A 20,786-nucleotide genomic window follows, 5' to 3' on the forward strand; every position below is an offset into this window, starting at 1 on the left:
GCTTCTTACTTAGAAATAAAGATAATCTTTATAATCTGAAGTTCGATTCATAATGAATTGATCAATGCTTCTCAAATTTTCTTGCATACCAATCACTGGTTATCTTGAAAAAATGCAAATTCTGATTCATATTCTGAGATTCAAACACATAAGACTCTAGGACATCTAATGGTAATTCAGCAGGAACTCTGGAGGGTCATAGTTAACATGCAAAATCAGTTTACTGCGAGTACGGTGAGGTGACTCTAGAAAGAGCATGTGTGCCAGAGATAATCAGAGATGGCTTCCATCCCTTCTCTGACAAGCTTTCACTGTTTAGTCATAGACGCATTCTGATTGTTTTGTCAGTCTGCCTTCTCGGTATTTCAGACACCTCTAGGCACTTGAAAAATAGCGATTGATTAAGAGTCCAAAAGAAATAGACAATTTTAATTCAATTTAACAAACATTATTGAACAAATGCTAGGAGCCTACTGTTAACATGACTTGTTCCTTTCCGAAAGTTAAGGGAAAAAATTATATGATATATAAACATTGGCATTACCATTTAGGAAATCTGTCTGATGGCCTAAAAATAAACATATTTTTATTCATTTAAAATGTTTTATTAGCCAAAATTTAATGTTTTTATTTTGCTCAACATTCTTAGTTATTCCTAAATTTTGGTGGTAGATCATGCAACCACATGCTTCTCACTTTGACCTCTTCTAATTAAATCAGAAAAAATGTATTTGGCCAGATGTATGCTGCATAGTATAACAGCTTTGTTACTGTGTCAATGATTATAGGATTCAATTGTTGATGCAAATTGGGACCAAGAAACTAGACATTTCAGAAATTAAATAAGATATCTATGATAATACCTGCTTTTGGGGAATATTCCAAGATAATGATGTAGGAACAATCTGACAATGTACCATGAACTATTCTAAACCCAGATGTGGTCCCTTCCACTAACCTGAGGACAGAGAGCAGAACCTGTGACTAGTAATAAACCCCATAGCACCAGCTGGTTTTATAAAAGTTATAGTTGGCTGATATTTGCTGTGCTTCAAATTGGGTAATTAATTATATTAGTTACACTGCATGTAATACACATACTAGAAACAATGATATGTTTGCAATGCAACAAATATTGTTTTGTTAATGTTAATGGATGTGATATGCTTACCAACCCTCTTACCTTTCTTGCCTTCAAAACTATTGGCATTAACATTTGTTTACATAGTTCTGGCCGGGTGGTGAAGTTGGTTGGAGCATCATTCTGTACATTTAAAGGTTTCAGGTTTGATCATGGGCCTGGGAGCATACAGAAGGCAACAGATTTCTCTCTTTTTCTCCCTTCCTCTCTCTCTAAAATTAATAAAAACATATTCTCGGGTGAGGACTAAAAAAAAAAATAATTACCAATGAATGCATAAATAAGTGTAACAAACTTATGTTTCCCCCCCCCCCCTCTAAAATCAACCAAAAGAAAGAAAGGGAAGAAAGAAAAGGAAGAAACTAATTTCAGAGTTTCCCCTATTACAACAATCTGATATTTGCTTTTGAGTATTTCTGAGTTTCAGCGAAGATATAATAAGAATCATGTTATGCCGAAATCAGTTTGGCTCAGTGGACAGAGCATCGGTCTGTGGACTGAAAGGTCCCAGGTTCAATTCAGGTCAAGGGCATGTACGTTGGTTGTGGGCACATCCCTGGTAGGGGGTGTGCAAAAGGCAGCTGGTCGATGTTTCTCTCTCATCGATGTTTCTAACTCTCTATCTCTCTCCCTTCCTTTCTGTGAAAAATCAATAAAATATATTTAAATAAAAAAAATCACTTTATGAATGATTGGGACTTCTTAAACAGCTACCCTTCCATTGTGACTGTCTGATTATATGCATTTTAGGACCTTTAATTGGGTCTGATCTATGAAGCCTTCACCTTTCCACTCCACTGGGCCAAGAACCAGTGGAGGTGGGCGGGGTCTTCCAGCACAGACCCGTGTGGGTAGCGCTGGGGCAGGAAAGCTGGCAAAGGTTGTCAGGGTGGAGCACCCTGCTGGCTGGCGGCCGGAAGTGATAAATTAGAGCAGGTTTGCAAAGCCAGGGAACTGGCTTCCGTTTTGCTAACACCACGTCCACTTTTCACCAGAAAGCTGCCTTTTCAAAATGCACAGTGAATAGTTAAAGTTCCTTTTGCTATTCTTCAAACCAATGGGCATTGAAGCGCTTCTGATTCTTTTTTTTAATCTTTATTGTTGAAAGTATTACATAAGTCCCCTTTTCCCCCCATTGACCCCTACCAGCCTGCCCCGCCCAGGCCTTCACCCCCCTGTTGTCTGTGTCCATGGGTTATGCATACATGCACACAGTTCTTTGGTTGATCTCTACCTCTCCCCACCCCCTCCTTACCCTCCCCTGCCTTCCCTCTGAGGTTCCATGTCTATCTGATGCTTCTATGTGCCTGGAAGTCAGCAATGACCTCCCAGGTGAGGTCAGGAGAAGCATCACCTGTGTCAGTCAAAAGCAATGGCATTTATTCCGGTGCGTGGACGTGGTACCGGGAGGCGCGTGTCACCAGTACCTCGTGGGTCAGGAAAGTGTTGGATGGATGGACATGAGCTGTGAGGACGCCCTTGTGGAGAGCCTGCTCCCATCAACCACATCTTTTTTCTCCAGAGTGTTTGTCTTGGAGGACGGCAGCCTGAAGATCCAGAATGCCAGTAGGTCAGACGCCGGGCCCTACACATGCGTGGCCACCAACCCATTTGGGGTGGCAAGGAGTACGGGCAGCCTCGTGGTGAAAGGTATGTGGTCTGTGCGGGCAGACTGGAGACGCATGTGCACACCTGGCCTCAGTCATGTCAAACCCATGTCCCACTGTGTATGGGTGACATTTGATTTCACCCTTTATTGAGTTGTGTTCCATGTTCATCAATAAGGTGCTCTCTGGCCATGGCCGAGGGGCGCTTGCTGGCAGTGAAACTGCTCTGAGTGGGTAATGAGAATTAAATCCTGCACCTAAACATCTGAATTTCCACAGGTGCCTCAGGGCAAGAGGGGGAGGGGGAGAGACATTCTGATCAAGTCAATGGATACTATTGCTCTTGGTTAAATGTCCTTCAGAAACTCGCGTTTTGTATGAAAGTTTTCCCTGCAGATGAGCTGCTTGGTGCATGGCCAGTTGTTATTTCTCTAGCCCCTGTGGTTAACCAGTGAGACGCAGGCTCTCTGGCACACACCTCAATGAGCAGGGTTTCCAAAGGGGAGACCATTAAAATACCGGTGTGGGTGCAGGTCGCTGTTGTGTCCCATCACGGCAAACAGACACACTCACACCGGCCATTCCTCAGCTTCCATCCTGGCGTCACTCCGAGCCCACCCCTCCATCGCCCAGGGACACAATTAGGGAAGCAGCGTCTGCTCCCCGGCTTTGCCATTTCACTGTGTGGAGCCTCAGCTCATAAAACCAGCATGTTTACTGGGACCATGTCGCTGTCATGGTTCTGCCGCCTCCCGGATGATAAAAATGACGGTCTTGATAAAGCAGTTTGAGCAGCTAATTAAGCCCAGATGATTAAACTCAGCCATTGGTGCTTTATCATCATTTTTATGAAGAATAAATGTATTCCGTAGAAAGGAATTAGGGGCCGCGCTCCCGCTATCCTTTAAGCTGCCTACAGAAACAAACACCGCAGGGGTTCTGTCCACACTGCCTCACACACTGTGCCTTTGTCTGTCTGAGACACTGGGACGTGCTGCTGGTGTCCACCAGGGGGCGCGATCTGAGGACGTCACTTCATTGATGTTGTATTGTCTTAAGGTTTCTAAGACAGAAGTGGACAGTGTTTCAAGGAGTGTCTTTAGCTACTTTAATAAAAGGATGTTTCTCCAGCCAATGTCTGGTAGTGTCCCTGGGCTGAGAAGTGTAAGTGCTCTCCGTTGGAAAAAATAACATGTTCATTAAGGGGGAAACAAGACTTATTGCCTCATTCAAATTAAGAAGGAACTGGGCCGGCCTGGCTCAGTGGTTGAGGGTAGACCTATGAACGAGGAGGTCAGGGTTCAATTCCCGATCACAGCACGTGCTCTGGTTGTGGGTTCAATTCCCAGTGTACAGGAGGCAGCCAATCGATTCTCTCATCATTGATGTTTCTCCCTCTCCCTTTCTCTCTGGAATCAATATATATATTGATTAGGCTTGGTTCATTTCCAGCAGCAGGTTGGAACCTGGGGAGGGTAAGAAGTCACTGCACCTCACCTTCCCAGGATAAGAAATCCAGGGGGAGTCTCACAGGAAGGACGAAGGATGGGGGACAACAGCCAAAGAAATGTCATTTCTCTGCATTTCTGTGAAATACGGGGCGGGAGGGGGGCGTGGAGGTGGGGGGGCTGGACCAATGGTTTTGCTGCTAAGATACAATGCTGGGGATCTGTTCACTCCACAGATTAAGAAAATCTGTGGTAGACTGAGCCAATGAAGTTTCTCTTCCTCAGATGTTTCTCATGATGCTGCAGGAATCATTAACGGGAGGAAGAGAAAGGAGGACACTCACTAACGGAGAACCTGGGGGAGCAGGCCTGTGCTTGGTTCTGAGACAGAAAGCGGGGGTTTCAGAGGAGCCGTGTGGCCAGGCTTCTGCTGAGGAGGTCCCAGCTCTGAGGATGGAGACAGGGATCTTCACTGGGGCTGCCTGCCCCACAGACTACACCCAATTCCCAAGGACTCCTCTTCCTCTTTGCGTGAGAAAAGAGCTAAACAGGATTGCTCAGTGGGGAAAAACAACGGACTCATTTTTTGCTTATTTCTGGTGTTTCTCCCTGGGGCTGTGGAAACAAATGATCCAAGCAAATGATCCAAGTCGGCATTCGTGGTCGCCTTCATCTTCTCCACTCTTCCTTCTTGTGGAAATGTTTTCTTCTTCTAACAAACTAACTGTTCTCTTATTTATTAGGTCAGCCATTTTCCCTCTTCTAGTAGAGAAGCAGGAGGAAGGCAGGGACGGTCCTAGGAACTGTATGTGTCCAATAAATATTGACTGATGGGAGTGCAAGAGTCCTACTTTCCACCCCTTCATTCACATAACTTCTTTGCTCTGGAATCTGAAAGATTTCAATGTGTCAGGGTTTAAGCTTCTTAGAATACTTTGCAATACAGAATATCCTGGCCAGTGGATCAGTTGGCTGAAGAATCATCCCATAATCCAAAAGATTATGGGGTTCGATTCCCAGTCCGGGCACCAACATAGGTTGCAGGTTCAGTCCCCACCCAATCAGGGTGTGTATAGGAGGCAACTGATTGATGTTTCTCTCTCCCCATCTCTCCCTTCTTCTTTCTCTCTCTCAAATCAGTAAATATATCTTTAAGTGAGAATAGAAAAAAGAAAAAGGAAGAAAAGTCTTATTGCCATACCTTCTTAATGATACTCCTACCTGTAATTCCCTTTCATGTTAGACTATTAAAGGTATCACTGCCAAAAAATTACTACTTTACAACCTGCAAATGTGAAATTTTAATCTGAGAAAGAATTATAATAGTTTGCATTGGTGCAACCATTTTCTTGACTATTAAGAGTGTAGGCAACTGGTTGTGTGTTAAAATGGTTTAGTGCATACGCATTTGCGTGTGTGCGTGTGTGTGTGTGTGTGTTCTCATCTAGAATGTCCATCTGATTGTCATTACACAGTCAACTATAATTATCTGTCTCAAACCCAAATCATCACATAATGACCTGCAGGGTGGTAAGGAGCAAATGGGAAATTTTAGCAAAGCTGACAAAACAATCATCTCTCTTTGAATTTCTTTATCAGCCTCAGTCATGCAAGACGTGTTGTTGTTAGATAGCTTGTAAGGAGATAATAGTTACAAGAGGGAGATGCTCCCAGCTTAGTTTTTAGCTGATAAGGCTTATCTGTGTTTAGAGGGTTTTGAAGTTGTCTGAGCTGCATATCCGAGATATTTCTGTTTCCCTGATGCTCCGGAGGAGGCCATTTCCACTCAGACGTCAGAGCTTCCTTAGCACCAGCCATTCCTGGGCGTGGAAGGCAGGGGCGTGGAACAGGGAGGTGTGGAAGGCAGGGTATGGGAACGCAGTGACATGGAACACAGGGACGTCTTCCATGGCACACATGGGCATCAGAGGAGAGGGAGCTCATGCTGGCGGACTCGGATTGGGATTACGTGGCGAATACACTGAAGACCACAGGAGCGGGGGGGATTACTCGATCTGGCACTCGGAGAATTATTAAAGGCGGAGGCACAGCAGGCTGTGGAACGGCCTCGTTCGCAGGCCGCATTTGTTTTCCTTCCCCCGCCGGAGAAGTCGGGGATGTTCAATTATAGGCCTCATTGCCTCAGCGTTATTTTCAACGGAGACGTTGGGACTCGGAAAAGCATATCTAATGTGCGAATTAAGTTTATTGCTGTTCGTTTAGTTGTTTATTCTTCGTGCTAGAGTCCTCTGACGCCCGCTGGGCCGGCTGTCCACGCTCAGCGGCAGCGTGAACCTGGAGCTGACGTGGGTCTCTCTTACCGAGAGGAACTCCCAGGCGGTGGCACCTGCGGCGTAAGGGCCGGAGGGTGAGGTCCAGCTCCAAGGAGAAGCGGCTTCGAGTCCATCACAAGGACAACTTCCCGGAAATGCCAAGGATTCACCCGCCAACGTATGGATGGAAACAACTTCCAGAGAAGTCTCCCAGCTCTGAAGTCATTGGCCCTGAAAAGACTGAATTCTCCACCCAGCCCACTCTCAGGGGTTTCTCCTCCTCGGATTTCATACACCGTCCAGCAGTGCCTACTCGACATAGAATACCAGCTCTCCGCTTCCTAGTTTTACTAAAAATAGATGGGTGACTGCTAGACTCAGGGGCAACCATATGGTGAGGCATAAAGACATCAAATCATTGTGAGGTACACCTGAAATGAATATAACCAATTTAAGATTGTGGACCAACTATACTTAAAAACAAAACAACAGCAACAAAAAAACACACTTAAAAATAAACAATTTTAGCCAGCTGCTCACTTAGTCCCGGCGGGGAAGGTGTCTGAAGGTCACGTGGCCCTGTCTGCAGTCCCCTCTGGAGCCTGCACCCCTCACTGTTTCTATTTTATAAAATACATATTTCTATTGATTTCAGAGAGAGGGATAGAATCATCAATGATGAGAGAAACATCATTGGTCAGCTGCCTCCTGCCCGCCTCCCACTGGGAATGGAGCCAAAATCCAGGCATGTGCCCTGACCGGTAATCAAACCAGTGACCTCCTGGTTCATAGGTAGACGCTCAGCCACTGAGCCACGCCGGCCGGCATCCCGGTTCTACAGGGAAGAGTGGCTCTTTATCCTCTGGGGCTGTCTCGGAGGAATGTGGGTCATTCCTAGGAAAAGACCCTCAGACGTGAGTCTGGTTCTCAGTCTGGATCCTGAAAACTCCGGAGGCAGATGGCAGGTTCTTTCAGGCCCGAAGAGGAGTGGGGCAGGGGGAGGGGAAGTCATCCCAGGAGTGAAACTGGCCTGGGGTCTCCTCTTCTGGCTTTTATTATCTCATTTCGTCTCCCCTCACCGCCACGCACACTCAGAAGCAAGCGTTCTTTGCCTACTGTGCCTGCACCGGGGACAAAAGAGTCTCCTTATTCCATTTGCCGCCGAACCAGAGGATCCTTCAGCCCGGGTGTTGTGACAGCCTGTCTGAGCCGACGCTTTCTCTTTATCAGAAATCTAAAGTGGGATGCCGCAAACAGCCATCGCCTATTGTGTGGGAGCAGCTTAGGAATGAGGAGCTGGCGTGTCGGCTTCATTAGCGGATCCCCAGTCTTCTCAGACGTCGGGCCTGTTTTGATGGTTGGTTAACACGGGGGATGTGTGGGACATGTCACATGATGGCTTGCGGAACGGTGTCATGTTCCCTCGCAGGATCCCAAAGCATGTATTCTCACTCAGATGTCTTGCATTTTGAACAATTGCCTTCTCTCGTCAGGTTCTTCGTTTGTTTCTTTGAAATTTCTCTGGGGTTCTTGGTCTTAATAGATAGATAGATAGATAGATAGATAGATAGATTTCAAAGCAGAAGGAAGAGGGAGATAGATAGGAACAATGATAGAGAATCATTGATCGGCTGCCTCCCACTCAGCCCCCACAACCCAGGCATGTGCCCCAGACTGAAATCGAACCCGGGACCCTTCAGTCTGCAGGCCAACAGGGGCTCCATCCACCGAGCCAAACCCCTCTGCTGGTTTTGGTCTCTGAATGTGAGTTCTAAATCTCTGAAACCCTGAAGAGGAGAGTGAGTGGGTAAACTGCAGAGTACTGAGCAGGACGACCTTGTCCTTGAACTGTATTCTGCTTGGCTTTGAGGTGGAGTGGCACCAGGCGCTGCAGGAGGGTCTAACCTGGGAAAAGCCGAGAAGTTAATCTAGCACAGTGCTCGGCAAACTGCGGCTTGCGAGCTGTGGTTTGCTGCTCTGTTGACTCTAGAGTTTGCGTACCACTGATCTAAAATGTGGCTGAGGGATACAGCACATCCTGGCCTCATGCGAGTCTGTGTACAAAGAGAAGTGTATTAAATAAAGATCAGCGACCTCTCTGGGGCGCGCTGGCTAGAGGGACCGAGTCTGCGTCTCCATCAACGTACCAATTTGCTCGCCTGTTTGCCTTCTCCATGCAGTTTATTTCAGTCTTCGCTCCAGTGTCCTGTGTTTGCTTTCCTCTGCGAGTCATTTTCCTGTTTAGTTTGTTGGCTTAGTTTTCTATGGACTTAACATGAACCCTCTCCTCAGATCGATCTCACTGTGTCCCCTCCATACCAACCTGCCCTCCTAGGGCGGGGGAGCCCGTGGCCCACACACCAGGCTTCTCTTTCTGGATGTAAACACTCCGTTTGGAGGGATGCATCTTCCCATGGATTTCTGAGGGGGAGTTTGAGAGAGATGCACATTGAGAGTCTTCAAGTCAGCGCACGTCTGTGTGCCATGCTCACTGGTGCTGGCTGGTTAGTGGAGATAGAACTCCAGGCTGGGTCCTTAGTCTTCAGGCGTTTGCAGCTGTCACTCAGCTCGGAAGCCGGGCCATCCGGGCTCCTGGCTCATGGTGCGCACCGCTGCTGGGTCCCCCTGCACAGTCTGTTCTCCTGCTCCAGTGACAGGCTGAGGGGCCCCACGGCAAGTCTGCTTGATGCTCTGTCACCCGGGGTCACATCTTTCTTGGTCCTGGACTCTCTTCCCGAATACCTTAACCATTGGCTCCATTTCTGTTTCTGAGATACACTATTTAAAAGTGAGATTTCCTAAATTGCACTCTAGATTACGTCTGTGCATAGCTATGTATTTGTGTGTGTAATCTATTGTACTTCGTGTATTTGGATACCTATACAATATAGGTCATAGATAGATGACACACAGAGAGAGGTGTTTCTCTTTCCTGTGTAGATTTTATAGCTTCCTCCTCTGCCTTCTGGGTGGTTTTCTGCACTCTAGCTTCCAGACATTTTAATTTCACTTTTGCTATTTTTTTTTAATTTCAGTGTTCTCTTATTTTCCCACTGTCTCTTTATATAATTTCTTGCTGTTCTGTTTCTTTTTCAGAAAATATTGCTGATAGTTTTTCTTTTGTACTTTATGTTTCCAGCAGTCTCTGTTGTCCCACATGCTTTCTTCTTTTTTTTAATCCCTATTTTTATTAAGGGAGGCACAAAGACACTTTGTGAACCTTAGCTGTTTGCTCACGTGAATAGTTGGGGTGCTAAAACCTCATAAAAATTCTGAACAAGTGCAGGGGTTTATTGACCTATTGGGCTTCACGCTACAATGTTGAAATCAGGATAGTTCCTTGGGAAATTCTTAAGGCCACCATCTTTAGGCCTTTATTCTTAGGCTCGTCAGATCCTTAGGATAACTGTTCCTCCCTCCCCCACCCCCCTAGTTTCCTTCCTGAAGAGTGAAGGACCAGCAGCCAGCACCCAGGGGCTGAGGGAGGTTCCAGAATGAATCTCTGCCTCTGACCCACGTCACCCTGGTGTCCTCCCCCAGCTGCTTCAATTATCCGTGCAAGCTGTTCCCCAACCCCCCACTAATCCGTGGCCTAGATTTTCCCGGCCCCACACACAGTCTGTCCTTAAACATTAACGAAGGGGAAACTTCCCTCCTGACAGCAGAAGCATCTTTATCACAACAACATCCCATCAGTGATCAGCCACCAATGCTGCTAACATGTTTCTGTAATCAATACAAACAAAAGAATGAAGGAACCGTGAGCATCACCACGGTGTTGGCAGCAGGTAGGACTGCGCTCAGGAGAAAAGAAAAGCACAGGTGGGGAGCCCCAGCTCCCAGTGATTTGCTCATCCACAGTCCGGCAGTGTCTAAGTTGTATGAGTCAGAAATACCAGCAAACCAATAGGAACAGGAAACACCTAAGCAGAAGTGCTGGTTGTCAAGCAGCGCAAGGAAGATAAGCATTGGGGCTTGGAACAAGCCAATAGGATGAGGCCTGCTGACTACTCAACGGTGAACAGAGGCACCTGGAGGGCTGTGTTCTGGCAATAAAAATAGAACAAACCGGCTAGGACCCACCATGACTGCCTATCAGAGTCCATTGAAATCAGTGCCCCACTGGATTCAGCTCTTTCTCAGCTGCCCCTTCAAAAAAGTCAATCTACTCGGAAAACGTAACAAAATAAATATGTTTGCATTCTGACTCACGGGGCCGGCGTTCAATAAAATGTTACCTGGAGTAGCTGGAGCAGGAATAAATGGTGGGACCAGAGAGAAATCTGACAGCAGCAACAGCTGATAGAAATATAGATGTTATCAGAAAAGGGTTTCAAAACAATTGTGATGAATAAGGTCAAAAAATAGATGAGATGATGAAGAATTTAAGAAGAGAAATGCACCCTGGCTGGTTCCTTTCAGTGGTTAGAGCATTGGTCCATGCTTTCGGGGTTCTCATGTTCAATTCCTGATCAAGGACATGTACCCCGTTTGCAGGTTCTAAGCCCAGCCTCCACCTGGTTGAGTGTGAAAGACAACCAATCAATCACTCCCTCTCATATCAATGTTTCTGTCTCTCTTCCCCCCTCCTCCCTCCCTTCCACTCTCTGAAAATCAGTGGAAAAAAATCCTCAGGTGAGGATTAGTGGGAAAAAGGAAGAGGAGGAAGAAAAAAGAAATGCCATCTATTACAAATCAATTTGAAGTTCCAGAAATGAATAATGCAAAAGGTGAAATTAAGAAAATAGAGTGATTTAATGCAAGATTAGACACAGCGGACAAGAAGATCACTAAATGGGAGGATTGTGTCTAGATAATATCCAGACCACAACATGGAGCGATAATAGACCCTAAGGAATGTGTGAGACGTGGTGATTGGATCTGACACAGGTGAAATGGCAGTTCCTCCAGGTGTGAAGATGTAGGAGAGAAAGAAGGCATCAGCACTACTGGAAGCAATATTTTCCATAATTAAAAAATAAACTGAAAATGACAGCAGGCATCCTACTCAGGAAACTGTATAATCCCCACTGAGGATACATACACAGGGAAGTTTGAATAAGCACATAGTAGTAAAACCAAAGGAAAGACAATTCATTCTGATACAAAGACACATTATCTTCAAAAGGACAACAATACATCTGAAGTGGAAGTAGCAGCAACAATAAAGGAGTCCAGAAGACAGTGGAATGGCCTTTTCAAAGAGCTGAAAAACAATACCATTGACAATTCTATTCCCAGCAAAAGTATCCTCCCAGAGGAAGACAAAATAAAAATGCTTCCACACACACACACACACCAACCCCAAGAAAATCTGTCACTTTCAAATATACACTAAAATGCTAATGCTGTTCATACGTTTAGAAGGAATATTATCCCAGAGTGAAATATATACTAAATGGAAGAAATTGAGTGTGTGTGAAGAGTTAACATTTTTATAGGTAGGACAATTTGAGATCTGAAGAATTAGGAAGGGGACCAAATTCTAAAAGTATGTGTTTCTAGTCTTCACAAGTTAACTCAGGAGAGAAGAGATTGGGGAATGTTGTCACCTGTCTGAAGTGCTATTTATACACTCGTTGCCTTTCTATTGGTATCTTAGCAACATTTCCTACAATGTCAGAGACAAATGAAGGCGGAACCACAGGTCTGAAACGAGGGAGAAAGGTGCGGTGATTTTTCTTCTGCATTTCTCCATCTTTTGAGGGGAGTTGATGACTTCAGAGACACCTGAGCCGTCATTATTCTGAACAGTGACACCGAAAGATTGTCACCCACAGATGGAGGTTTCAACTGAGCTGTAGGTACAAAAGAAACAAACAAAAATAGCATGTTCTGCACGGCCAGGAAAGACCAATTACACGCTGGATTGGCATCCCCTGCTTCTGAAAATATGAGGATCCTGATGTGTGCTCAAGTGTGTTTGGCCATTAGTATAGGCACAAGCTCACCTATGTTTATAGAAATCAGGCTAAACAATCCTGACAGAAGTTTTGGAATAATTAGTTTGCATGTCTCCTGGGGTGCTCTGGACACACCAGACTCTATTAACGGCGCGGATCTGAGTAAACAGTAAAGCTGTTCTCGGAAGGTGGCATCTATTTTATGAAACCTTCCCTTATTCTTCTTGAGGATAGGATTGTTAGATCAAGTCACTTTTATGTGATTTTTATCATACATAAATAGGTGGAAAATAATAACTATTAAAATTCTGTCACTTTATAAACTCTTCATGAATGTCACCATTCGTATTTTGGATAATCTTCTAAAAGTGATCAGTCCTCATTACTTTATTTACTTGTTTGTTTATTTTAGAGAGAAAGGATGGGAGAAGGCGAGATAGAAACACGAATCAAAGAGAAACATCACCTATTTGCTGCCTACTGCACGCCCCCTACTGGGGATTGAGCCCACAAACTGGGCATGTGCCCTTACTGGGAATGGCTCCTGGGTGGATACTCAACCACTGGGCCGTCCTCATCACTTTAAAAGCTGAATGGGCCAAAACCGGTTTGACTCAGTGGATAGAGTGTCGACAAGCAGACTGAAAGGCCTCAGGTTCGATTCCGGTCAAAGGCATGTACCTTGGTTGCGGGAACATCCCCAGTAGGAGGCATGCAGGAGGCAGCTGATCAATGTTTCTCTCTCATAGATGTTTCTAACTCTCTATCCCTCTCTTTTCCTCTCTGTAAAAAATCAATAAAATATATTTTTAAAAATAAAACAAAATAAAAGCTGAATGGAAAAGGTGTCTCTCTATTCTGAATAATAAATATTTGCTCCACCCTCCCCCCATCATTTTCTTTTTGACTTTCTTTTTTGCTACTGAAAATTACAAACACAGAAAAGTTGAGAAAATAGGATAAGGAACTTCCAGATACCTATCAGAAAGGTAGACAGCCACCAACTTAGGTCCAAATTTGTTGCATCAAAGATTGTCTTTCTGCTGCTAAGACCCACTCTCCCTCCTGTTCTCTAGGCAGTTCCCTGAGCATCGTCCTATGAAAACCAGGAGGTCACCTTTCCATTCCCGGTCAGGACACATGCCCAGGTTGTGACTTTATCCCCAGTGTGGGACATGCAAGAGGTGGCCGATCAATGATTCTCTCCCCTTAATATTTCTCTCTCCCTCTCCCTTCCTCTCTGAAATCAACAAAAATATATTTCGGGGGAAAAAAACCCCTGTGTATTCAATTTTATTACATGATTACTAAGTAAGCTAACCTGGTTAATGCAAAGACATTAAAACGGGGGTGAAATTTTCATCTTGAAAAGAGCAGACTCCGAGTTGCATATGTAAGATTTCAAACAATCGCAGAGCCACTCAGAGGATGTCTCACAGGCACGTGCCAGCTCCTGAGGACCTTTGACGGGAACAGCGTTCTCTCTCCACAGAGCGGACCGTTATCACGGAGCCACCTGCCCCGATGGACGTCACGGTGGGCGAGAGCATCGTCCTGACCTGCCAGGTGTCCCATGACCCCTCCATGGAGGTCGCATTTGTGTGGTCTTTCAATGGACACATCATAGACTTAAGAAAGGATGCGGCTCATTTTGAAAGGATTGGAGGAGTAAGTTGCTGACAGTCCTCAGTGCTTAATAAATTGACTCAAGCCTTTCCTGTGAATTAACGTCTTTTGTTGTGACTCTCCCAGTACTTATTGGCGAGGTAATCACTGTCTCTTTGTGAAGCTGCATCTGTGTCTGTTTGTTTGTTTTGTTTTATGTCTTTCACGGACTTGCTTGCATTCTAGAGACAATTATGAGAAAGGACACAGTCACAGGGATCAGAAGAGAAATGGGTGATACTGGTTTATCTCCCAATTTCAATGTGGCCATGTACTGGATGTTGATGCAGCTGTGAAATCTTAGGACCTGCTGGGCCTATTTATGTTCTCGCCCCCTCTTCCCTTTCTGCCTGCAGGGCTCTGTGGGAGACTTGATGATAAGGAATATCCAGTTAAGTCACTCAGGGAGATACCTCTGCGCGGTGACGACAGCCCTAGAGAGCTTGTTGGCAATGGCGGAGATCATCGTCAGAGGTGAGTGACATACGTGAGCACGTTGTCTAGACACAGTGAGAAAGGTTCATCCGTAAATGGCAAGTCCTTGATTAGCCACAGCATGATAAAGAAGCGAGATACATAGGAAAGATTTTGAAAATATATTTTTATTAATTTCAGAGAGGAAGGGAGAGGGGGAGATAGAAACATCAATGATGAGAGAATCATTGATCAGGTGCCTCCTGCTCGCCCCTTACTGGGGATTGAGCACACGCCTTGGGCATGTGCCTGACCAGGAATGGAACCGTGACCTCCTGGTTCCTAGGTCAGTGCTCAACTACTGAGCCACACCAACTGGATGGAAATATTTCTAAACCCCAAGACCCCAGGGCCTGGGTGGTATGACACTGGAGGTTGCATTGAGTAGGTTTTAGCTGTCCCTAAGGGATGGTCAGACTCGCCCGCACGGTCAGCCACTTGGACTCGGCAGGCCCTCTGTCTATACTAAACCGTCTGACAAAGTGGGGCCCAAGCCTGAGTTCCCAACTTCTCCCCGGCAGCTGCCTTCACCTGAGGGAGCTTTTGAGAGGAGCATCCCCAGAAGCTCTCACCATTTGAGATGAGCTTCTTATGGGATGATGTTCCCCACCCCCTGGCTGGCATTTCCTAATCTTCAAAGGAAGCATTTCAAGCTAATGTCCCAGTGTGTAAGCGGAATTAATAGGGCTTTATCTAATGTGCTAAAATGTATTAGGTTCCATCTTTTGTAAGTATAACAGAAAAGAAAAAAAAAAGACACGATCCCTTATCCCAAATGGGCTCATGTCATCATTTCCAATAAGGTCACCGTTACACCTGTGTTTGAAGGTCCCCCAGGTCCCCCCGAGGAGGTGAAGGTGGAACACGTGTCCAGCACCACGTCCCAGCTCAGCTGGCGGCCCGGCTCGGACAATAACAGCCCCATCCAGATCTTCACGGTCCAGGCGCGGATGCCGTTTTCTGTGGGCTGGCAGGCTGTCTCCACGGGTAAGTGCTTCCCGTGTTTTGGATAATTGGGCAAAGCCAATGGTGTGTTGTTTGATGGATCGATGGATTGATGTGTTTACCCAGTGTCCCCTTCGTTTTAGTTCCAGAGATTCTCAACGGTCAGACGTACAATGCGACCGTGGTGGGCCTGATTCCCTGGGTGGAGTATGAGTTCCGTGTCCTCGCTGGGAACAGCATCGGGATTGGAGAGCCGAGCAGAGCATCCGAACTGCTTAGGACCAAGGCCTCCAGTAAGAAACCAATGGCTTCCCAAACCCTGGGAGCCCTTGCGTAGGATGACCAGACGTCCCGCTTTTGGCGGGACAGTCCCGATAATCGGGACTGTCCCGCCAAAAGCGGGATGTCTGGTCATCTTACTCTTGCGGTACAGTTCATACAGAACACACAGCACACCGTGCAGCATCCGGCCACAGCCAGAGACAGAGAGCCGGCCTCGCCCCAGGGTCACAGGCACAGAACATGCATTTTCTCCCGGAGGGTGCGTGTGCCCAATGGGAGATGAGGATGGTGTGGCAGGCAGGTCAGAAGAGTTTTTTTGAAGCTGCGCTCTCGTGTCCGATACTTTCAGACCCCGCAGAGAATTTGCACAGTTGTAGATGCAGATGGGTTTCTGCTGGTCGCAAGAGAAGCTTGTCCAGCCGTTATGCATCCTCGCAGATTTTTGGTGCTTCAGGGAAAAGGATTTTTAAATCATTTCTGCATGCAAAAGTCAAACTCCATTCTGGTTACGCACTGGAATGCTCACACACTCACCACTGTTATTGGCGGCATTTGGGGGCGACAAGTTCGAGGCAGCCTCGGTCTGTTCTGTACCTGGCGACTTGTGACTCACACACGGGGTTAGAAAACAGCAATTCCTTTCATTCTAAATTCCTTTAGGAATTTATTTTTCAACGTTCAAACATCCTGATGTCGACCAAACAGAAAAACGCCTTTCGCGTGTTTATGCAGAAGAAAGGGGCCTAATTAATATCTGGCTGGGAACGTGTTCCCGGCACAGCTGCATAATCAGGCAGTAAATCACCGTGTCACTCTCCCCATCCGAACGGAACATCGTCTTGCCAATTAGCGGATGATGCATAATAATGTCAGATACATGATGTTACTCGCCTGTTAATTAATCCTGGAGCTGGGGTGCTCATGTCTCCGACACCAGGCTGTCCCCTCGGAAGCTCGGGTCTGAGTAAACATCGTTTGGGTTCATTAAGGATGCGGGGCTCCCTCCCAGCTGCCCCGGGAGGGCCTAAGGGTGAGACCCTTGTGCCCACTCCCCAGAGGTAGACACGCTTCCCTAACCGTGCCCACGTTTCTCTCCTTGCTTTCAGTCCCCATTGTGGCTCCAACCAACATCCAGGGAGGAGGAGGAAGCCGGTCGGAACTCGTAGTCACCTGGGAGGTAATTTCCTGTCCAGCTGAGTTATCTTGAAGGAAAACGATGTAGCTGGCCAGGAAGAACGCCGAAAACAAGCTGGGCCCATACAAACACTAAACAACTCCTCAGCAAAGGCTCCTGATGGAGTGAGGGGCTGGAGACACCTCGGTCCTGCCGAAGGGGGAGGGTGTGACTAAGCGAGCAAGTTCTCTTCCAAATGCAAGGAAATGGGCGTGGTGGGGCCAGCAGCGTGCCCATCAGCGTCAAATGCTGGACGTGACTTCACCGTTCTGGCTGTGAGTGAGGCTCAGGCGCCAGCAGTTTCCTCCTCTCTTCCAGTCCTCCAGCCTGTCCCCCCCCCCCGCCCCCGCCCAGCCTGTGCCCCCCCTTCCCCCCCCGCCCAGTTAGATGGAAGCTCAGCAGGCAGAGTAGCTTGTATGTCATTCTCCTTAAGTATGCATGTATAGGCGCCTTTTGCACTGATTAAAGTTCACTCTGGCTTTTTTAAAAATATAATTTTATTGATATTAGAGAGGGAGAAGGAATAGGAGAAGGAGGAGAAGGTGAGGGAAAGGGAGAAGGTGAGGGAAAAAGAAAGGGAGAAGGAGAGGGAAAGGGAGAGGAGAAGGGAGAGGGAGAGGGAGAAGGGAGAAGGAAGGAGAGGGAGAGGGAGAGGATGACGGAGAGGGAGAGGGAGAGGGAGAGAGAGAGAGGAAGAGGGAGAGAAACATCAATGATGAGGGAGACACACTGATCTGCTGCCTCCTGCATGCTCCACAATGGGGATCAAGTTTGCAACCCTAGCCTGGTGCCCTGACCGGGAATTAACAGTGACCTCCTGGTTCATAGGTCGATGCTCAACCACTAAGCCACACCAGCCAGGCTATGTCCTTTCCCTTTAAATGCAAGATTCCACAAACCAAGGCATACAGGCCGGATCTGCTTGCTCCCTGTTTTCATAAACGAATTCCCACCACCGTACCCATTCTCGTCGTGTCACTTATGACTGTTTTCACACTACTGGGAGGGACCATATGGCCCCTGATGCTTAAAATATTTACTACTTGGCCCTTTGCAGAAAAAGTTTGCGGTGAAAATGAAAGTCATTTCCTGGGTGTGTTTTTCCTGGGATATTGGATATGCAGATCTTGCAGGAGCCCCATTCATGGATTCATGAATGCAGCTCCTCACGTACATTCATCCTGGCATCACCGAGCCCATCCCTGCTGTCGCCCAGGCCTCTAAGGAATGTGTGCATTTAGGAGGAGACACACTTCCTTCTGAGCGGCAGAAGGAAGGCATGGAGTGACTCTGTTCGAAGAACACCAACTTGGTTCAAACAGCGGGGGTACAAACATCCTGATGTGAATTTTCAAAAGATCAGGGTGCTGGGGCAGAGACAGCACCTCATGTCAAGTCTGAGCTGTGGCTGAAAAAGAACTTTGGGAGAGAGAGAGAGAGAGAGAGAGAGGGAGAGAGAGAGAGAGAGAGACCTTGTCAGGCCTAAGTCCCTGCTGCTGGGGGGGAAGTCATAACCCCTGGATTTTCAAATTCACTCTGAATTCATCCAGAATCCTTATGGCGTTCCTAATGACAGCTTGGCTGGTTACCCCAGACTGCTGCTCATGAAGGAGCATGGAGGTGCAATCCCCTGAAATAAATTACTCCCGGGCCCCCCTCCCCTCCCCCCCCCGTTTCCTCCGGAGCCAAATAATGTGGGGTTTGTGCTCTTTGCTTTGCTTCCAATAACCTAGACATGCTCTCTAACTTGTCGATGTGGTAACCACTAATTACTTTTTAAACAATACCTTTATTCATGTCTCACCCTCATTTATACTTCCTAATACATGCAGATATGAGCTGCTGGTGGGGAATGTCTCATATAAAACATGACTATTAACCTGGCCGGAGTGGCTCAGTGGTTGAATGTTGACCTGTGGACCAGGAGGTCATGGTTCAATTCCCAGTCAGGGCACAGCCGGGGGTGCAGGCTCGATCCCCAGTGTGGGACATGCAGGAGGCACCCGATCCATGAGTCTCTCTCATCATTGAAGTTTCTCTCTCTCTCCCTCTCCCTCTCCCTGTGAAATCAATAAAGAGAGATTATAGGCACGCAGCAGGGGTGCGGCTCCCTTGCTGAGTCTCCTCCCATGAGCATGGGCATCTTTCATCGGGACCATTTCCCCAGCGGGCATTCCAAATGGCAGCAGTCTGGTTTTCACTGCTTCATGAGCCAGGGTGAATGTCTGTGTTCGGTAAACATGGTAAGAGCTCCATACACTAACTGCAGACACTCAGTGGTGGTCACTTCTGCCCAAGCCCATCCCTGAGGAGCTGCAGAGCGGCGGGGAGTTCGGCTACCTGGTCATGCTGCGGCCCGTGGGCTCCGCCACCTGGACCAAGGAGCGAGTCCCATCCGTGGAGGCGTCGAGATTCGTGTACAGAAACGAAAGCGTCACCCCGCTCTCCCCCTTCGAGGTCAAAGTGGGCGTGTACAACAGCGAGGGGGAAGGGGCCCTGAGCACCGTGTCCATCATCTACTCCGGGGAGGACGGTAAGTGGTGCTCGGCCCTGGGTGGTCCTCTGAGGCTCCGGGGATATTTGTTTTTAATATGTTTTTATTGGTTGTTAGAGAGGAAGGGAGGGAGGGAGGGAGAAACATCGATGATGAGAGAGAATCATTGATGGGCTGCCTCCTGCACGCCCCCCACTGGGGTATCAGCCCGAAACCCAGCATGTGCTTTGACTGGGAATTGAACCATGACCTCCTGGTTCATAGGTCGATGCTCAACCACTGAGCCACACAGGCCAGGCAATGGGTGTATTTCATGTCCCTGTTCCAAAGAGCCACTCGACTAATGATGCTGTGTCTCCTCCGGAGGGCAGAGCCTCAGCTGGCCCCACGGGGAACCTCTGCCCAAAGTTTCTCTGCTTCTGAGATGGAGGTTTCGTGGACGGCCATCGCCTGGAACAGAATCACGGGCCGTGTGCTGGGCTATGAGGTGAGCCACTGGGGTCCCCTCTCCTGTGCGCACGCCCGGCTCCCGGGCCAGTCTGCCGCTCAGTAACAGCAGTGGGTGTCCGAAGCGTTAGGGGCGGTGGTGCCCAGGCCATGACCTCTCCATCAAGCACATCAGTCAAGGGTAGCGATTAAAAGGCGATCCAAGGTGACCTCACTGATGATTTCTCCTGCGGGCCTGTGGGTTCCCAGGGAGAAAGAAGCTCTAATCCTCCCTCCCCGTCTTAAACCTTAGAAGGATTTCAAGGGGATGTCCGTTCTGAGCCAAAACACGACTTGAACGGAAGGTCACCTTGCCTTGCCCGTATGGCTCAATGGTTGAGCATATTACCTATGAAACAGAAGATCATGGTTTGATTCCTGGTGAGGGCACATGCCTGGATAACGGGCTTGATCCCCAGCGGGGGCCGTGCAGGAGGCAGCTGATCCATGATTCTCATCATGGTTCTTTCTATCACTCTCTTCTTCTCCCTTCCAATAAAATTTTTTAAAAAAGAATAAAGAAAAAAAAGGTCATCTTGGTGAAGACAGTGAAGTGAGAAGAAAAATCCTAGATTTCCTTCAGTTACAACTATTGTCTGTGGAGAGTGAGGCCGATTACTTTTGTGTGAACGTCCATTTCTCCAGGGAAGCCAGCCCTATTCCTCAGCGACTCAGGTTACTTTGGAGTTGGAAGAAAAGTGCAATTCTAAACCTCCTTCCCTGGGCCTCACGCTGCACTCTTCTTTGTTATTTTCTTTGCACACGAAAGAAGCCTCTGGTCCAAACACAAAGGAGCACTCCCGGGGCAGGTGTCTCACCCCTCCATGCCGCCCCTCCATGCCGAAGTGCCTCACCGGAGCCAAGCCCCCTTCCCCTCCCTGAGCTCATCCTCCT

The 20,786-nt window shown here is 47.4% G+C and overlaps 1 protein-coding gene across 2 annotated transcripts in view; it reads left to right on the top strand.

Annotated features, from left to right (window-relative positions):
* Positions 1 to 20,786, top strand: part of CNTN6 (contactin 6) — a 123,411-nt gene that overhangs the window by 92,085 nt on the left and 10,540 nt on the right. For both annotated transcript variants that reach the window (XM_036432111.2, XM_036432116.2), the window contains 8 exons: positions 2,664 to 2,791; positions 13,865 to 14,040; positions 14,394 to 14,511; positions 15,340 to 15,498; positions 15,600 to 15,749; positions 16,845 to 16,915; positions 19,211 to 19,445; positions 19,778 to 19,893. In XM_036432111.2, coding sequence (XP_036288004.1) covers positions 2,664 to 2,791; positions 13,865 to 14,040; positions 14,394 to 14,511; positions 15,340 to 15,498; positions 15,600 to 15,749; positions 16,845 to 16,915; positions 19,211 to 19,445; positions 19,778 to 19,893 — 1,153 coding nt within the window. The remainder of the gene's footprint in view (positions 1 to 2,663; positions 2,792 to 13,864; positions 14,041 to 14,393; positions 14,512 to 15,339; positions 15,499 to 15,599; positions 15,750 to 16,844; positions 16,916 to 19,210; positions 19,446 to 19,777; positions 19,894 to 20,786) is intronic.

This window comes from Pipistrellus kuhlii, unplaced genomic scaffold, assembly GCF_014108245.1.
Source record: "Pipistrellus kuhlii isolate mPipKuh1 unplaced genomic scaffold, mPipKuh1.p scaffold_m20_p_11, whole genome shotgun sequence".
Taxonomy (NCBI): Eukaryota; Metazoa; Chordata; class Mammalia; order Chiroptera; family Vespertilionidae; genus Pipistrellus; species Pipistrellus kuhlii.